The sequence below is a fragment of the Aptenodytes patagonicus genome, chromosome 5 (assembly GCF_965638725.1).
Source record: "Aptenodytes patagonicus chromosome 5, bAptPat1.pri.cur, whole genome shotgun sequence".
NCBI lineage: Eukaryota > Metazoa > Chordata > Aves > Sphenisciformes > Spheniscidae > Aptenodytes > Aptenodytes patagonicus.
The window spans coordinates 5,253,607-5,273,275 of record NC_134953.1 but is presented as its reverse complement, the minus strand read 5'-3'; the positions used below and the strand labels follow the sequence as shown (position 1 = coordinate 5,273,275).

Genomic DNA, 19,669 nt, shown 5'->3' with positions numbered 1-19,669 from the left:
GGGGTTTTTTAAATAAAAAAAAAAAATCAGAAATAAAAGTAGTTATGTGCTTTTGCAGGAGTTGCTTCTCTGGGAAGGCTTTTCACCCTGTAAATACTGCCACTTACTCTACAAATAAGTTAAGAAAACACAGAATGTGGCTTGCTCAGATAATTCTTATCTTCAGATTTCATGTTTTAGGGAAGACTGTAAATCCCTTTTTGCTGCTTCAGAAGCAGGTTTTTCATTGTAAGTGAATATGAGCGTGTTCCCAAGAAGTTAATACTGAACAGTGCCTTAAATGTTTACATGCTTGCTGGTCTGGAATTCTGCAGATCCCATAGATGCTATTTGCTTGTTGGCTTTTGGAAGCTTCATAGAATCATAGAATCATTAAGGTTGGAAGAGACCTCTAAGGTCATTGAGTCCAACCGTCGACCCAACACCACCATGCCCACTAAACCATGTCCCTAAGTGCCTCATCTACACGTCTTTTAAATACTTCCAGGGATGGGGACTCAACCACTTCCCTGGGCAGCCTCTTCCAATGTTTAACCACTCTTTCAGTAAAGACATTTTTCCTCAGGTCCAATCTAAACCTCCCCTGGCGCAACTTGAGGCCGTTTCCTCTCGTCCTATCGCTTGTTACTTGGGAGAAGAGACCGACCCCCACCTCGCTACAACCTCCTTTCAGGGAGTTGTAGAGAGCGATGAGGTCTCCCCTCAGCCTCCTTTTCTCCAGGCTAAACAACCCCAGTTCCCTCAGCCGCTCCTCATAAGACTTGTTCTCCAGACCCCTCACCAGCCTCGTTGCCCTTCTCTGGACACGCTCCAGCACCTCGACGTCCTTCTTGGAGTGAGGGGCCCAAAACTGAACACAGTATTCGAGGTGCGGCCTCACCAGTGCCGAGTACAGGGGCACGATCACTGCCCTACTCCTGCTGGCCACACTATTTCTGATGCAGGCCAGGATGCCATTGGCCTTCTTGGCCACCTGGGCACACTGCCGGCTCATGTTCAGCCGGCTGTCGACCAGCACCCCCAGGTCCTTTTCCGACAGGCAGCTTTCCAGCCACTCTTCCCCAAGCCTGTAGCGCTGCATGGGGTTGTTGTGGCCGAAGTGCAGGACCCGGCACTTGGCCTTGTTGAGCCTCATACAGTTGGCCTGGGCCCATCGATCCAGCCTGTCCAGGTCCCTCTGCAGAGCCTTCCTACCCTCGAGCAGATCAACACTCCCGCCCAACTTGGTGTCATCAATTCATTTATGGAAACTTCTTATTAATCAGTTAATTTTTCAAATTGACGTTTTATTACCTTTTAAGTTCTGGTTTTCATTACTTTGATTCCAAAACTGCAGCGCAGTACTAGCTAGCACTAGCAAGGTGTTTATAACTAGTAATAGCTTCTGTTTAGTTGTTAGGGTATTGGTAAACACTCTAGCACAGGGCCGGCATAGCAGTTGTGTTGAGAAGACAGACATGGACAGCACAGCTTCTATTCTCTGCCCAGTCCAGGATTATTTTTTTTAATGTTACTTTTTCTTTTGTGCTTTCATTCTCCATCTGGAAAAGGAGCCCCAGGGATGGGGCTGGTAGCGTTTGCGAAAACACAGAGATTTTATGAACATTGCATCTGGTTGTAATTCTGGTTTCTTCAAACACGGTGCCCTTTGACAGCGCTGCAAGGCTTGAGTGTATGTGTGTGTTAAGGAACATGGTTATTCTTATCCCACTTTGGTTTGCAGGACTTCTGTACTTCGGAGTGAGTATTAACCTGCAGCCATCAGGGCCCTGGTTTAGGCGTGAGTGGCACTAAGTTGAGGAGTATTCACCTGGAGAGGTTTTTTTGGTTTTTTGATTCCACTATTGAATGTATGCTAATAATCAGTTCAAGACAGCTGCTTGCATGAAACAGATCTTTGTCTTCTTTCATCTCTGTCATGAAATAGCCGAATTATGGAAACCAGCAGTATGGACCAAATAGCCAGTTTCCAAATCAGCCTGGTCAGTACCCCACTCCCAACCCTCCAAGACCCCTTACGTCTCCCAACTATCCTGGACAGAGGATGCCAAGCCAGCAAAACACAGGGCAGTACCCTCCTCCAACGGTCAACATGGGGCAGTATTACAAGGTAAGAATTTTTAGATCATCTTGTTGCGTTCTGGTAGGCGTTTATGAATGAAGTCACATTAATGACTTCATAGCTACTGCTTTTACGTAGTTAAAGGAAAGAGAGAGAAGAGCACAGCATTTTTTACTAATGTTTTGGATATCACAGAATCAAGTCAATCAGCCAAGTTGCATTGTAACTTCAGAGCAGTTCATAAAGAAAATTGAATGTTACTGCAGCTCATTAGAGGCTTTTATAAGAAAATGTTGGTTTCGCTTTAAACAGAGCATGTGAAAAGTAGTACCTAATGGGATTCAGGTGCAATATTTTCACCTATTCATGGCACTCTGCAAGAATACAACTTTGGAAATTTGTAATAAACAAGTTCCACATTGCAGCATCCCAGTTTCAGACCTACAGTGGTCACTGTTGGATTAAGCCAGCCCAAACATAAAAGCTGTTCCAGCTGTAGAATTCATCTTTGAACGGAAGTTTGCGTGACTTTCTCCGACCTCTCCCTCCCCTTTTCTCCTTCTTTTCCCTCTGTGTTGCTTGTTTTGGGCAAGAATTAGAATTGTTGAAATGTTGCCTAAAACCTGTTTTATGGATACATCTCGAGCACTTAGTATTATCCAAACTGAGTTTGTACTGAGGGCCTGCTGAGGGTTGATGCCTTTGAAGTGTGCACAAAAGCCATTTTTTGCACACAGGTACTCCAGTTGAGTATAAAAATGGGGAGGACCATCGATGGTCTGACCTGCTTTTAAAGCATTAGCTGTTGAAGTCTCTGGACTACATTCTGATTTTGAATGTAGGCTGAAAGAATCTTAAGATGCACGTTGGTCTTGAACTAGAATTGTTCCAGTGTGATTCACACAGAAAACACCACTAAAAAAAGAGAGGGAAAAAACCCAAACCCCTTTACTATAGAGCATCTGTTCTACGTGCAACCAAGCTGTCCACTGTGGTACCCAGAGGAATGCCTGTTGCATCCTGGCAGCTTTTGCAGTACACTGCGAGGAAGAACACGAGGAGGAGACAGATCCTCAACTACTGTAATTCCAGTGCAGTCACTTATGCTAAAATAACAGCAGAAGATCTCTGTGAAGTTTTTAAGTGACAGATTTTCTTTAATACATTTTACATGTGTTTATTTTAGATGGGGTTTAAGTTCTTTGTTTACAGGATAGTTCTAACATGGAATCTGTGGTCTTTCCAATGCATCCCCTATTTTGTATTCAAATACCGACCGTTCTGGAAACAGTTAGAAAATAAGAGACCTTGTTAAGGGAGATTATCCTGGCTAGGGGAAAAATTCCAGCTTGCCACAGACAGGACCTGAACCTTTGGATTGTAGTGATTGTGGAGATAGTAACTGTATGTGTCAAAGAAAAAAGCAAAGATGGTTGGAAATGTAAATGCTTAAGATTCCAGAATGCAGCTCTCTTATGTACTTTAGAGTATCCTAGGCTAGCAGCGCAGCATTTAGGGAATCAGATTTGAAGTCCTGATACTTTGGCTGTCTAAAGATTTTCATCTTCTGACACTCTCATGTTTATGTGCTTATGGTACACGAGCTATTACAAGAGAGTACCATGCAATTGCAGTTTTGTTTAATGTCAGCTTCCTTCACATCATTGTTACTGGTTTATTCTGTTTACTGCAGCCATCTCCTTAACCACAAGAAACAAAACCAATGGTGTTTTAATACTATAGCTACCATTTATACTTAACTATCGTTTTTGTCTTAGTTTGTCTTATTCAGCAGCAAACTAAGAACAGAATCAAATTGTAGGTACACGGAATAAAAGACATCCCCTGACCCCCAGAGCTTTCACTCCAAGTAGATGAGTTGGACAGGGGTGGAAGAAAGGATGGATGGAAGTAAAAGGGACACAGACATTCTAATTGCGTGTCTTAGGATTTTGTTTTTCATGTAGGCTTTTGTGCACTGGGGCTATTTTGGGAGGAAGCCAAAGAGATACAAAGGGCTGGGTGGGTTGGGGTGGTATGGAAAAACTGAAGTGAATGGCTAGTTGGTTTTGGAAAGAGCATTCAGAGGAACGCGATAAGCCTCTTGGCAGCTTTGCTTGTATCTGGTCATTGCCTGAATTAAGCTGGCTGGTCTGCTGGTTTCAGTTCCTGCTTTGCTCTCCTAGTCTGCCTCTTCCCCGAAGGCCTCATGAGATGCCCTGTGGTTTCTTGTCCTTCCGGAGACAGAGGGGCCTCTCTACCTTGTTTGTAGTCTTTGGTGTTCGATAGCAGTACAGTTCACAAGGCTTATTATTCTTCTTTTCAGACTGCAGTAACAATGTGATGTTATTTATTTTCTAGCCATCAAGGCCTGTACCTGTGGCAAATTACCCTCATTCACCTGTTCCAGGAAACCCCACGCCACCTATGACTCCAGGGAGCAATATTCCTCCATACCTGTCACCTAACCAGGATGTCAAACCACCATTCCCACCTGACATTAAACCAAATATCAATGCTTTACCACCACCTCCAAGTGAGTAGCAAACAGAATGCCCCTACAGTCATTTATTGTCCCTCTGTTCTCTGCCAGATACATTTCAGAGTCTGGAAACTAGCTCTGATTGCTGCTCAGGGAGAGGCTCGGATTGCTAAGCTGTGATAGGTGATGTGCACGGTGCAGGCTCACTAGAGCCAGTGGACAGGAAAGAGAAAGATGGCTATCCCCTCCTAAAATAGAGAATCAGAAAAGTTCTTCCAGGTTAAACTTGTAAGGATTTTACTCCTGAAGTATTCCTTTGATACACTTCCTGAAGATAAAACACTTGATCTTGGGTTGCGTTATGTGTGCTTGGTAGGCTTGTTTATTGTATGAACTTTCATTGTGGTCTGTTTTGTTCAAGGGCAAAGCCATTCATTGAACATCACTGCAGAATAGTGGGAAATGTGAATATTTATAGTGGTGTCTCTATTGTGATCCATACAGGCTGCTTAAGAATTTTCAGTAGTATGCCAAAAATTGATACATGTTCCTTTCAAAGCCACTCAACGTCACAGCTACATTTGGCTGGGAACAGGGCAAGAATAACAAGATCTCTGGCTGTACGCTAGCACAAGATATTTGAGGTTTTGAAGTGACTGATGAACAATGGGAGATATCATTTACTCTAGGGACCTGGGAGAACCTTTATATTTATATACTTATTTATATTTATATACTGTAAAGTAACTGCTGCTGCATTAGCACTTTGCAACTGGTGTTTGGAGTTCAGGATAGCTGAAAAATGAAGTAGAAGAAGGTGGCCTGCAGTATTATTTGGGCAAGAACACAGCATTTAAAGACATTTGAACTTCATAGATTAGCTGTAAGATACCACAAAACCTCGTTTTATGAGATCAGATAGTAATTGAATACCAGTGATTTTCTTCTGTGTGTGTGTGAACCTGCTAAGTTAGACCCAGTAGCAGATCACTGTGCCATTTGTTACTATTCTGTATAAATATACACATTATTGTTGCACTGCAGATGCTAAAGGGAAAGTTCACGCTTTCTCTCCCTCTTCGATCCCAGCCAACCACAATGATGAGCTGCGTCTGACGTTTCCCGTGAGAGATGGTGTTGTACTGGAGCCCTTCCGGCTGGAACACAACCTGGCAGTCAGTAACCATGTCTTTCACTTACGGCCAACTGTTCATCAGACGCTGATGTGGAGGTAAGCTCAGCCTTGCTGCGAGGAAGTCTTGCGCCCAGTGATGGAGGAGTGGTAGGCCAGATGAACTTCATTTAGGTTTCCCATGAATTTCACTTTTAAAATTGTGGCCTAGATAGGAAAAAAGCCCTTTAAACTCACCGACACTCTCACCTGTCACTTTCCAGAGACAACACCTTCTAAAATGCTTCCTGATCTGTGTTGCTTCTCCTTGCTGATAGCATATGGCATGCAGCGTTTGAAAAATCACTGCAACTGTCCCATTCTTTCTGCTCTGGGTGGAACGGGTGTGGGACGTGCACAACCGACACCAGTACAAACTTCCATTTGGGAGACTCTGAAGTCCTAGGTGTTTTGTGGCCTGTGAAATGTTAGTTGCAGGAGTAAATATGCAGGGCTGTTACAGTTGATGCTTAAATGGTGGAGAGTATCTGATAATGAAAAATGACACTCTAATGAAGGGCCTTGTTTAGAGGCTTGGTAAAATCATTTGGAAAGACAAGTGCTTAAATCCTCCAAACTTTAGAAACTAACTTCCTAAATTCCTCCTCTCCTATGACTCTGTGGTCAGAAATATCAGAATGTAGCTTTCCACGTACAAAGGCTTTTGGTTTTCACTTACAGCAAGTACTACTTCCTAGCACAGAGGAGTAGTTTTCCTAGGTGGTACTTTCCTGCATTTAATGTAGATCTGTATAAGTGATTCCAGGTTATGTCCTGATTCCACCATGCTCATGTGGAAGGGCTTGAGATTGCATGACAATCAGAGCCTTAATTTTTTTTATTTGTGTATTTTCAAATAGCATGGAATCATTTTGTCTCCTTGTTCTGTTTTTCTCAGAAAGCATCTCCGTGTTTATCCTCGCTGCCAATTACATTGTTTGAGCCTGTCTCTGTGCACTGTGGAGGCTGGTTAGTTGCTCAGGATCTTGTACGGAGGTTGTTTCACAGGTGTAGCAGCTGAAGTGGTAAAATGCAGCATCTTAAGCACATTTTCCATTACGCCTGCCTCGCTTTCAGTTTCTTCCTGAGCCTGGACCACATACCCCTTGACCTTAATGGGAATGATAACTTGTAGCTTCGGCTTTTTTCCCTGTGAGGATCTTCTTCCCGTTGACTGGAATCCACTTGAGACTTCTATTTTCATGGTGTGGAGGGCGTGAGGTGGGCAGAGAGGTGCGCTCAGTTCCCTGCCTCAGGGACAGACTCTGACTCTAAAGCTGAGGCTTGATGCGGGATGCAGGAGTCCTTGCTGCCACGGTGCCCCCCTACCCTGAGGTAGCCTGGGGGTTGGAAGGGAGGGAGATTGCAGGCAGACCACATCCAATAATTAACACCTAACTTTGAGGTCAGTTATTGCTTACTTGCATTTCATTATCGTGGAGTACTCGCAGCAGAGGGAGTTTTGGCAGTTATTTGCCGGTTCTTATTAATAAGTAATCACTACTGGGGATTGTGCTGGCTCATTCAGTAGATTTATAGTGCTGCACTGAGGCATGAGGCTGTTTCTTAATATCTGTTCTTTCCTTCTTTCTTCCTTAGCTCACCAAACACATAGCCTTTATTTAAACTTATTTTAATGAAGACTCATAGGTAAACTGTGCTCAGGTCTGCTGTTTTGAAAAGCTTGTTAATAGTGGGGGGAACGGATGGTCCTGTAATGAAGTCATTTCACATTTAACTCGGGGCTGGATGGATTCCAGAAGAATGAATTAGTCACATGTGTGGATGGATTTCAGTTTTATAGAGAATGGTGGAATCGAGCCAATTCTTAATATTTGTCTGCCAGTTAAAATATTCGGCAAAACCTCTCACGTGTACACACATAATGAATAGCAATGCAACTGTTTTTCTCCCCGCTGGGAACTTTTCATGGTTATGAGAAACAAAGGTTGAAGGCAGGGAAAATGTCTCCTTGAAGCTGGTTCAGTCTTAGCACTGCTCAGTTATTAATAGCGTCCCACAGCGGAGACACTGCATGCTGAGAACATGAGGGTCTCCTGAGCTCTGTCACTGCTCTGTGACGTTCAGCAGGCCTGCTCAGAGTCCTCAGGAACATGCTTAATCTGCTTGGTTTTTGTATCGGAGGTACCAAGTTGTGCTTCCCTCTGGCTTTGGGTGACTGCGGTGTGTTCTCGTGAGGCGAGAATCTCCAGCGGATCTTGCAGAGAGAGGTGTCAAAAAATTGTTAATAAAATATTGAAAAGAAGCCTGTAAAGACTTAATATAGACGGATTATGTTGAAAGGTCAGGTAATTTGTATTCTGTACCTTTCGTTTTAAAAAAAAAAAACACGTTTTTATCCAGTGCTAAATCTTGATGTTTCAAAATCCAGAAAAGACAATGTTAAGTCAGAATTGAAATCTCTGGTTTTGGATAAGGAAAATGGCAGTTAAGGTGATGATCTCCTGAATGAGCTGTTCCTCATGGATCTTACACAGATATCTTCCTTCAGGCAAGATGAAGAAATGAGCACCTAGGTTTTCAAGCATAAAAGATAAACATTCAGCTGTCTTTTGCTGTCATGAACAGCAGAATCCTGACATTTCGGTTCAGTTCTTCATGTTCTTTTAAATTCTTCTTCAAATTACTCATTCCTAACACAAGGTTAACATCCGTGTATGAGACTGAAGTCAAAGTCTCTACCCACTTAATTTGTTATTAACTTAATCTCAGCCTCTTCCTTTTTTGGAGGTGTTATAAAACTAATTTTTGAGGAGCTAAATAGTGTGTGGAAGTTATTATTGGAGAGGTGGGAGGAATTCATGCTCTGAAAGAAGGTCTAGATTGGGTAGATTTAATCCACAGCTGTGTTAATTTGGAATCGCAGAAACACAGGGGGTGAGATAGAGGGGTCATTTTATCTTAGTTGACGTACCTGTTCCAAGGCAGGATTAGCTGTTACCTGTATTTTGTCTGACAAGTGTTCATTCAAATGCTCTTTTAAGTGCTCTGAAGTAGTGAAGAATCCACAGTCTTCCAGCACAACCCACTGCAGCGTATCACTTTCTTGTTCTTAACTCTTAACACACAGGAAGGACCTACCTGATGTTAACATTTTTCTTTCTGCAGGATCATTCCATGATCTAGTTCTGCAAAGTGGTTTGAGATCTTCCCTTGGAAAGTCCTTTATAAGTGTAAAATATTAACAACAACTTTGTGGCATGCTTGCATCATTAATTCATCATGACTTGCTTCTGTTAAGGGCTTTTATGAAGAAAGTATGTTATATTCTTTACTGGCAATAATTCTAGAAAAATAATCTGACTGGTAAAGAAAAAGCATTCCTAGCATCAAAACAACCTCCCTCTGCAATGTGAAAGCAAAGTTAAAGGAAGATTTATTGGTTGTTGTACAGGTCTGACTTGGAATTACAGTTCAAGTGCTATCACCATGAAGACAGACAAATGAACACAAACTGGCCAGCTTCAGTCCAGGTCAGCGTTAATGCAACCCCACTTACCATCGAACGTGGCGACAACAAGACATCTCATAAACCTCTGCACCTAAAGCACGTCTGCCAGCCAGGAAGAAACACGATTCAAATTACAGTCACAGCGTGTTGTTGTGTAAGTACGCTGAGCTCACGGCTGCAGCTGCTGATGCTGAGTTTGCTATTCAGTACGGTTTGCAAATGTTGCCTTAGCTGAAAGCTTTACTCTCATTTTTTCCCATGCATTTTTCTGGTGAGGTGCTTGTTTGATGATGTTGACACAGTCAGAGTGCTAATATGGAAATTTTTGCTGCTGAATTATTGCAGAACGTAGTGGTGTCCTTTCGATGTCTCTGGAAAGGCTTGTGGTCTAGGGGAGGAAGGGAGTTTGATCTCCTGCCTATTTAGCGTGTGCCTGTGTAACAAGGCGGCTAAAGTATATTAATGTATAACTAGATTATGATGATGTAGACTGTTGTCCAGTACTAATTTCATTTACTTAGGGTATTAAACTGTGTTTGGGTTGACATGACAACATCAACACCATAATCATTGGTGTGGTGATGATTTTTCAAATAGCTTTTCAGATGAAAAACTCCTATTCCGTGATGCAGTCTAGACCATGCAACTTTCCCCTTTCTCCTTTTCCATGGTTTAGTTACTCTTGGGGACGAGTACTGTATTTTTAATGCAGACTGTTGCACACATACAGTCTGAGCTTTTGACTGTTCTGTTGTCACTGACAAGAAGGCAAGCTGCTACCTCTCCCAAGGTCGCAGTGTAAGGCACTTTGACAAGAAGCCACCCACCTGTTTTGCTTTACTTCACACTGATGTTTCTCTGCATAATGTGATTTATCTGGTGGCTAAGAGCAGGGGCAGCATCCTGTGAATCCACAACGAGTTCTGTGGTGGGGAAGAAGATTCAGTTGGTTCCAGACACATCAGTAGCAAATCGGTTTTGCAACTTCCAACGTAGTCTGAGGGCAGGCAGGTAGGCTAGACTGTGTCAAAGAATCCAGGGTTTTAAAAATAAACCCCTGTGTCAGAGATGAATACGTCAGCCCTATGTATTCTGAATATTAAGGAGGGAGAAAATGCAGAAAAATCTTTGCTTTTTTTAAAAGCCCTTGTGTACGTTATGCTTCCGGAGCACAGAACAACACACTGCGCAGCGTGCAGAATATCCCGAAGGGAGCGCATGTGCGCAGTAGAGCAGAACCAGCTTTCGTATTTAAGCATCAGGCTCTTACGGAAGCCACGTGTCCAAGGGAAGAATGCAGCTCTGTTCAGCAGTGTATTTACCGTGCGTGTTTGGTTCTCTTGGTAACAAAATGCGTTTTCTTTCAGTCACACTTGTTCGTGTTGCAGTTAGTACACCGGCCATCAGTTCGCTCCGTACTTCAAGGTCTACTAAAGAAACGCCTCCTCCCAGCAGAACATTGTATCACTAAGAGTGAGTTTTCATTTTGTGTGGGTGATGACTTTCCAGAATGCCTATGTTCAGTTGTGATAAGCTATTTCTACACAAGGTTTACTTGCTTATTGAAAACCTTAAGCTGTACTTGTCAGGAATTTCCAGAACATCCTGTGCGTAGATTAAATCCTTGGTATCCTCAAATGTTGAGGGCTATTTGGGTGGGGGTAACAAAGTACCAAGGACACAAGCGTAGTTCCCAGCGAGGACTCTCCCATTCCAGGAGAATTTCTCTGGCTTTTCCCCTATATTTGTTTTTAACTTACCTACAAGCCCCGTGTAGAAAGATTATTCTTTCTTTATTTAGGGCTGCTTTTAAGTGCTTGTATGGCACTTTATTTGATTGAGGGTATAGCTGATACGCATGTGTGTGATGGTTTGTCTGTTCAGGAGAATGTTATAAATTACACAGAATACACCTATGTGGATAAATTGTCCATTAAATTGGCCCTTAAAGGTTGAAGTGTTGGTCTTTCAGATTTCTACATTAGAATTTACAGTGCGCTTGTGTTTTCTCACACATACACATACCTTTTTCCTGAACAGTAAAGAGGAACTTCAGTAGCGTAGCAGCTTCCTCTGGCAACGCGACACTAAATGGCGAAGATGGAGTAGAGCAAACTGCTATTAAAGTGTCTCTGAAGTGTCCGATCACATTCCGGCGGATTCAGCTCCCAGCAAGGGGTCATGATTGCAAGCATGTGCAAGTGAGTAGATGCCAGTGGCCTGGCAGTATTCCCTCAGCCATGTGTTGTTACAGTACCTTTAGCTTGGTTATCATATGAGAGAGCCTAATGAAATGGGATTTCTTTGTGTTTATCAACCTAAATAATTAACTAATATATATAAAATGTTTAACGTGGAGGGAGAAAGTAAGCTATTTGTTTAGTTTTTAGTGCTAGTAGGCTTTTTTTCATGGCAGTTTTACTTTTGTCCAACTGATTCAGTTAATACAGTATTTTCCCTTGATTTCCTCTTTTTTTTTTTCTCTCTCTTTTTTTTTTTTTCCTTCCCCTTCTTTGTTTCTTTCTGATACCTAGTGCTTTGATCTGGAATCTTACTTGCAACTGAACTGTGAAAGAGGAACTTGGAGGTGTCCGGTATGCAAGTAAGTGCAACCATACTACATGAAATGCAGTTATACACAATTTGACCAAATTCAGATCATATTTAAGGTCATGGAGGGGAGAAAAAGGAAGTGCTAGGAAATAAGGTGTATATATTGCACCTATAGCAGCATATTTACCTAGCAGCATAAAGTCCAATGAGAATTCTTGCAATATTTTATAAATTGAGGGAACACCCTGGATTATTAGAAATTTAAAAACAGATAATGAGATAATTTCTCACAAAACACATAATCTGCGAGCTCTCATTACAGGCTATCAATGAGTTGTGTAGAGTTCAAAAGCAGCTCAAATACTTACATTGATAAGACATAAGATTCTACATAAACGAATGAACTGGGACTTTGTCTTCCCCTAGATTATGAAGTATAAGCAAGCAACTACCAGACAACAACTTTTGCTATGGCAAAAGAATGGATAGTCTTATTCTGGAGTTATTTTTGTATAATTTTAATGTTGTAATGCCCAAATTACTGAACTTCAAATACGTAGATACTAAAGTGTTCAGCATAGAATCAGAGAATAGTTTGGGTTGGAAGGGACCTCTAAAGGTCATCTAGTCCAACCCCCCTGCCCTGGGCAGGGACATCTTCAACTAGATCAGGTTGCTCAGAGCCCTGTCCAGCCTGACCTGGAATGTTTCCAGGGATGGGGCATCCACCACCTCTCTGGGCAACCTGGGCCAGTGCTTCACCACCCTCAGCGTAAAACATTTCTTCCTTCTATCTAGTCTCAGTCTACCCCCCTTTAGTTTAAAGCCATTCCCCCTTGTCCTGTCGCATCAGGCCCTGCTAAAAAGTCTGTCGCCATCTTTTTTATAAGCCCCCTTTAAGTACTGATAGGCTGCAATATGCTCTCCCCAAAGCCTTCTCTTCTCTAGGCTGAACAACCCCAACTCTCTCAGCCTTTCTTCAGAGGAGAGGTGTTCCACCCCCCTGATCATTTTTGTGACCCTCCTCTGGACCTGCTCCAGCAGGTCCATGTCTTTCTTGTGCTGAGGGCTCCAGAGCTGGATGCAGTGCTCCAGAGGTGGGGTCTCCCCAGAGCAGAGCAGAGGGGCAGAATCCCCTCCCTCGACCTGCTGGCCACGCTGCTTTGGATGCAGCCCGGGATACGATTGGCCTTCTGGGCTGTGAGCGCACATTGCTGGCTCATGTCCAGCTTTTCATCCACCAGTACCCCCAAGTCCCTCTCTGCAGGGCTGCTCTCAAATCCCTTCATCCCCCAGCCTGTATTGATACTGGGTGTTGCCCCAACCCAGGTGCAGGACCTTGCACTTGGCCTTGTTGAACCTCATGAGGTTCACACGGGCCCACTTCTCCAGCTTGTCCAGGTCCCTCTGGATGGCGTCCCGTCCCTCAGGCGTGTCGACCGCACCACTCAGCTTGGTGTCATCCGCAAACTTGCTGAGGGTGCACTCAATCCCACTGTCTATGTCATTGATGAAGATATTAAACAGAACTGGTCCCAATACGGACCCCTGCGGGACGCCACTCATCACCAGTCTCCATCTGGACATTGAGCTGTTGACCACTACCCTCTGGATGTGACCATCCAACCAATTCCTCACCCACCAGACAGTCCACCCATCAAATCCATACCTCTCCAGTTTAGAGAGAAGGATGTGCGGGGGACCGTGTCAAAGGCCTTACAGAGGTCCAGATAGACGACATCTGTAGTCCTTCCTGTGTCCACTGCTGTAGTCACTCCATCATAGAAGGCCACTAGGTTGGTCAGGCAGGACTTGCCCTTGGTGAAGCCATGCTGGCTGCCTCGAATCACCTCCCTGTCCTCCATGTGCCTTAGCATAGCTTCCAGGAGGATCTTTTCCATGATCTTGCCAGGCACAGAGGTGAGGCTGACTGGCCTGCAGTTCCCTGGCTCTTCCTTTTTTCCCTTTTTAAAAATGGGGGTTATGTTTCCCCTTTTCCAGTCAGTGGGAACTTCCCCGGACTGCCACGACTTCTCAAATACGATGGATAGTGGCTTAGCAACTTCATCCGCCAGTTCCTTCAGGACCTGTGGATGGATCTCATCGGGTCCCATGGACTTGTGCACCTTCAGGTGCCTTAGATGGTCTCAACCCTGATCTTCTCCCACAGTGGGCGGCTCTTCATTCTCCCAGTCCCCGCCTTTGCCTTCTGCAGCTGGGGCGGTGAGGCTCGAGCACTTGCCGGTGAAGACCGAGGCAAAAAAGTCATTGAGTACCTCCGCCTTCTCCGTGTCCCAGGTAACCAGGTCTCCCGTTTTGTTCCCGAGAGGGCCCGCATTTTCCCTTGTCTTCCTTTTATCCCCGACGTACCTATAGAATCTTTTCTTGTTGCCCTTGACGTCCCTGGCCAGATTTAATTCTATCAGGGCTTTAGCTTTCCTAACCTGATCCCTGGCTGCTCGGACCATTTCTCTGTATTCCTCCCAGGCTACCTGGTCCTTGCTTCCACCCTCTGTAGGCTTCCTTTTTGTGTTGGAGTTTGTCCAGGAGCAACTTGTTCATCCATGCAGGCCTCCTGGCGTTTTTGCCCAACTTCCTCTTTGTTGGGATGCATCGCTCCTAAGCTTGAAGGAGGTGATCCTTGAATATTACCCAGCTTTCTTGGGCCCCTCTTCCCTCCAGGGCTTTGTCCCATGGCACTCTACCAAGCAGATCCCTGAAGAGGCCAAAGTCTGCTCTCCTGAAGTCCAGGGTAGTGAGCTTGCTGTGCGCCCTCCTCGGTGCCCTAAGGATCTTGAACTCCACCATTTCTTGGTCACTGCAGCCCAGGCTGCCCTTGAGCTTCACATTCCCCCCAGCCCCTCCTTGTTGGTGAGAACAAGGTCCAGCATAGCACCTCTCCTCGTTGGCTCCTCTACCACTTGGAGAAGGAAGTTATCATCGATGCATTCTAGGAACCTCCTGGATTGCTTATGCCCTGCTGCGTTGTCCCTCCAACAGATGTCGGGGTGGTTGAAGTCACCCATGAGGACCAGGGCTTGTGAGTGTGAGGCTGCTCCTATCTGTCTGTAGAGGGCCTCATCCGCTCGGTCTTCCTGGTCAGGTGGCCTGTAGCAGCTCCCCACCGTAATGTCACCTGTCCCTGCCCTCCCTTTTTAATTCTGACCCATAAGCTCTTGGTCGGCTCCTCATCCATCCCCAGGCGGAGCTCCATGCACTCCAGCTGGTCATTGACATAGAGGGCGACACCCCCTCCTCATCTCCCCTGCCTGTCCTTCCTAAAGAGCCTGTATCCCTCCATCCCAACACTCCAATCATAGCATCCAGCTGAACGTTAAGTAAGGATGCCGAATAACTGTCCCAGGTGCTGTGCTTTGAGTCACATAGATATGCAGTTAATGGCAGCGTTCAAGGAGAGGGGGGAATTTTGGAGACTGCGACATTTCCCAGTAATTAGGTAGGAAATGAAGTTGGATCCTCCAAGGTCAAAGTCAACATCAAGTGCAAATTAAAGTGAGAGCAGAAAGCAGGAAGCATTCTAGTCCAGAATAAGGCTGATTTTAAAAAAGGTAAAAGATTTCCGAGGAGCAGAAGTTTGGAGCGATTGCTTAAAGGAGAAGAGGGATATCTTGGCATACTTTCAACCTCCTTATGTTTTGACCAGAGAGCTAGTATACTGCAGAAGAAATGGAACAAAAAGCTTTGAAGTGGTTACAGACTGCCCATTCTTACATTTAACTGGGCAGAAAGAATCACAGAACGTCTGCAGGCCAGTTCAGTGTCTGTAACCTACTGTGCTCAGTCCACAGGGTTATGAGTTTGTTCCAGCCTCAGCTGAGGCGCCAGGGCTCTTTAGCTCAAGCAGCTGTAGCTGTAGCAGCTTGTACTTTATCTCTGCAAGTCTCCAGTTCAAGCCCTGCTGCACCAGCCGATGTTAGGTATAAACAGGAGCGGAGATTGTCCATTCTGTCTGCTTCTATGGACATCGCAGGCTTGAGACGAGCTTGTTTCGATGACTATCCATGATTGATACATATCCTAAAGTGCAGGTGCTTTCTCTGAACTACCTGAATCTTTTCTGTCTTCTAAGTTAGGCTAAAAATATGACAAGAATTGGATGTCTTGCTTCTTAATTTATGTATTTGTACATCCAGGCCAAAATTTTTGTCCTAGTTCTCCTGAGTATGAGCACCTGCATTCAGATCTAAGTGCCTACGTAACTAAATCATTTCCGTTTTTGTTTTGTTCTGTTCCCATCTGTGCTGATCTTAAGTAAAATAACTATAATACATAGTTACTTTGAAGCCGTATTACCGTGTAGCTCAAAACAAAAAAAGATCTGATTTGGAAAAAAAAATGTAGCTGATGTTCACAGGAGAGATCAGCTATGTTTGAAAAGCCTTTAAATTCACAATATATTTCACTAAAAAAAAATTTAAAGGATGTGAGCAGCTTGTGGATACACACAAGTAGCTGTATCCTTATCTCATCCATTTGATGTAGAGTACTATTATCCTGGTAATGCAGATGTAGAACTAAAACTGTTTGCCCCAAATCATTCCTAAATTACGTGTTACAGATAGTAAGTTGGTGGACCCCAGTCTACTGATTTCATCACTAGCCTATCCTTCTTCCATCCCCCTTTTACACACGTGTAGCGATATTCTAACATGAGGTTTGGGGTTTTTTTCCTTTCTAGTAAAACGGCTCTGCTGGAGGGCTTGGAGGTTGACCAGTATATGTGGGGTATTCTGAACGCTATACAAAAGTAAGTGAACTTACTCATTTCTGATATCCAAGACTAAGCAACTAGGAGATATGTTAATGAGTACTGAGGTAGTCACGCCGAAGTAGGTCTTAGTGACTGAACTTGAATATTCTATTTTCATGGCTCCTTGGTGGAGTTAGTGATACAGTGAATCAGTTTCCATCTACTTAATAGATCGTTTGGGTTATCTGTTGATGGCAGCCTCACCAATGAAGCAGAGGGAAGAGTGAGAATGGAGAATTAAATGCTTTCTCGTATTTACAAGTAGTCCCTCTGATTCACACGTGGCAGACCACATAGATATGTTTGGATTTCATTGTGTGGATAAACACAGAAATGTGCTCTCATAGTTGCCTTACTTAAAACTTGCTTTCAGCACACACTTGAGGAGTGAAAGATCTTGAGGTTGTATTATACTAGAGCATTTCAAAACATTTGTTGCCATGCAGATTCTTATGGAAACTTCAGCAGAATTGATTAAAAAAATTAATAATAATTAACGTGCTAAAATTTTCACATTTTACAGCTCAGAGTTTGAAGAAGTTACCATTGATCCAACTTGCAGTTGGAGGCCGGTCCCTATAAAGTCAGATATTCACATCAAAGATGACCCAGATGGCATTCCCTCAAAAAGATTTAAGACCATGAGTCCAAGCCAGATGATCATGCCAAATGTGATGGAGATGATTGCAGCTTTGGGTCCTGGCCCGTCACCTTACCCATCCCTACCCCCTCCTCCAGGAGGCAACAACTCCACTGAATATGGTAACCAAGGTTAGTTTTACAGCTTTGTGCACCCGGGTGGTCACTCTAGAAGTCAGTGGTTCAGTCAACTTTGTGATTCGGGTATGTCACTTCTCAGAGAGATGCATAAGGAAAGCAAATTATATGGCTGCAATTCTGAAATTCCGCATCAGTCTTTTCATTTAAGATTCATCTGTTCAGGGGAAATATATTTTAGTCAGGAAGTTGGTGCTTGCCATATTTATTGCCATGCAGCCCTCCCCGAATCAACCAACATTGTATGTTACCTTATATATTCATGGCCTGCCGCTATATACATCTTCCCTCATTTTTTCTGTCCGTTTTCCTTCTGTTCCCCTCTCGTTCAAGTGAAGGCTCCTAGTGCTACAGAAGTTACAAAGCAGAGAACTTGACCCATTAACCCTGCTACTTGGGCCATGAAGTTTAACTTGTGGCCAGGTGGGTGACATTTGCTAGGCCACCCAGAAAGTGGATGACTTTTAAAGAGATTTTAACTGCTTTGCAAACATCTTTGCATTAGAAAATTACTTTTGAGTTCCCCTACCCATATGCTGCCAGATTGAGAAATAGGGAACTAAATATAGGCAGCGGAGATACGCTTTCAAATGACTGGTATATTGTGAATAACTCAATTATAGTGACAATTCTGAAAATACGAAACCGGAGACTGTTTCTTTTGCAAGTAATATGATATGACTCAGTTCAGCTCTGGGAAAAGACCAACTGTTCACACCATCAGAATCCCCAAATTGATTACAAGGTGATATATGTGCTTTTTGCAGGCATTTGAAGAAAAATATAGATTGCATGCAAAATATGGTTAATTTGCTCCAATGACTGCATAACTGATGACAGATGATAAAACTTTTTAGGTTTTCAAACAGATGAATGATTACTATAACAAAGCCAAGAGCACTGAATCACAAATTTTTCACTCGTTTAGCAGGAGTGAAGTGCAGTCAGAGCATGAGAACAGAACCATCTATTCTTCATCAGCTTTCTAGCTCATAATCGGGAACGGACAGGGTAGTCACGTAAAGTGGGGTTTAAGGTTTGTGTAACGATTGCTGCCTAGACTGTTACTTCCCTGCCTTCCCCTGTGGATCCTGTAGCAGAGGTAGTCATTGCTTCTCGGAGCCCTGACTCATCGATGGCGGGTGAAACCCACGGTCTCCTGTTGCCCCTGCAGTAGGCATATCAGTGCAGAGCACCAGATTATCCTAAATGTCTTTATAGGTCTGTCCCTCAGCATGTGGCACAACTCTTGCCTCAGAGAAGGGCATGCTGCTGCATGGCTGTAACTCCCTGGGCATACTGCCTTTGCACCTTCGTTCTCCATCAATACGTGCACTGAAACTTGGTGTTTAGAATTAAGTAATGTCCTCTGATTAACAGTACTCTAGAGTAAAGTAGTAGTATTAGTACTGTGGTTTATGTTTGTTTATTTGGGCTTGACAGTAAGCATACCGAAGTTCAATTTGCAAATATAACAAGTACTCAGTAATACAAGACCTTATTCCAGCTCCTTGCTATTAAATCTTTCCTGAGAAGCAAGGCAAGACCAGCTATATTCTGTGAGACTCATCCAGTTTGCAGATTAACAAAATGAGAATTAGTAAGGCTCTGCAGTATTTACATGATAGATCAAAGTCCTGACTTCTTTGAGAAATACTCTTACATGGCTAATGACTTCTATTCCTCCGAGATTAAACTTCTGCTTGTGAAGCTGTGCTAAAGAGCAAATGATGCAGCTACTTCAGTTTGTCAAACTCCCTCCTTGACTTGAACATTTAAAGCTGCTGTACTTCAGCTGACGAACTGCAGGCTCTCCGTGCAAGCTCCAAAGCTATTCTATTATTTCAGAGCTCGGTATCATCCAAGTCAGTTGCTTATACGAAATAGCTGAGTGGCTTTAGTTCAATTTTTGCCATTCATAGCAAATAAGCCACCAGAGTTGGTATGTCAGTTGGAAGAGTTAACAGAGAGGGATCTGAACAGAAAAAATAGAGTAAAATCCCTGTATTGGGATACATGCTTGCTTTAGAATTCAAGTGAAGATCACTGAGCTGAGATGGGACGGATCAAAACATATCGACGATGGTCATACAGTACTTGTCCTGCAGATCAGCAGGGAACTCCAGGCTTGTTGCTAGATGGTAGATGTGTCGGGGTAAATCCCAACCATTTATTCCGAATTGGTGTGAAATTTTGGTGCTTTGGAGAACATCGGTTCAGGCTGAAGTTAGGTGGATTTCGTAAATTCTGAGTTTTTTGTTACGAGCATGCATATCCGCATGCTGAAACACAGGCTACAGGCAGCCAGTTTGTAACTCTGAAAATGAGAAGAATAGATCCAAGAGGGGAAAATAGATGTTGTATTTGCAGACAGTCAAGTG

General features: G+C 43.6%; 1 protein-coding gene across 12 annotated transcripts in view; it reads left to right on the top strand.

Annotated features, from left to right (window-relative positions):
• Positions 1-19,669, top strand: part of ZMIZ1 (zinc finger MIZ-type containing 1) — a 364,718-nt gene that overhangs the window by 332,236 nt on the left and 12,813 nt on the right. For 10 of the 12 annotated variants that reach the window (XM_076338397.1, XM_076338399.1, XM_076338390.1 and 7 more), the window contains 9 exons: positions 1,928-2,110; positions 4,424-4,598; positions 5,589-5,775; positions 9,131-9,341; positions 10,555-10,660; positions 11,228-11,388; positions 11,722-11,789; positions 16,440-16,508; positions 17,035-17,282. In XM_076338397.1, the coding sequence (XP_076194512.1) occupies positions 1,928-2,110; positions 4,424-4,598; positions 5,589-5,775; positions 9,131-9,341; positions 10,555-10,660; positions 11,228-11,388; positions 11,722-11,789; positions 16,440-16,508; positions 17,035-17,282 (1,408 nt within the window). The remainder of the gene's footprint in view (positions 1-1,927; positions 2,111-4,423; positions 4,599-5,588; positions 5,776-9,130; positions 9,342-10,554; positions 10,661-11,227; positions 11,389-11,721; positions 11,790-16,439; positions 16,509-17,034; positions 17,283-19,669) is intronic. The other 2 variants (XM_076338398.1, XM_076338402.1) reach the window with 1 other exon arrangement.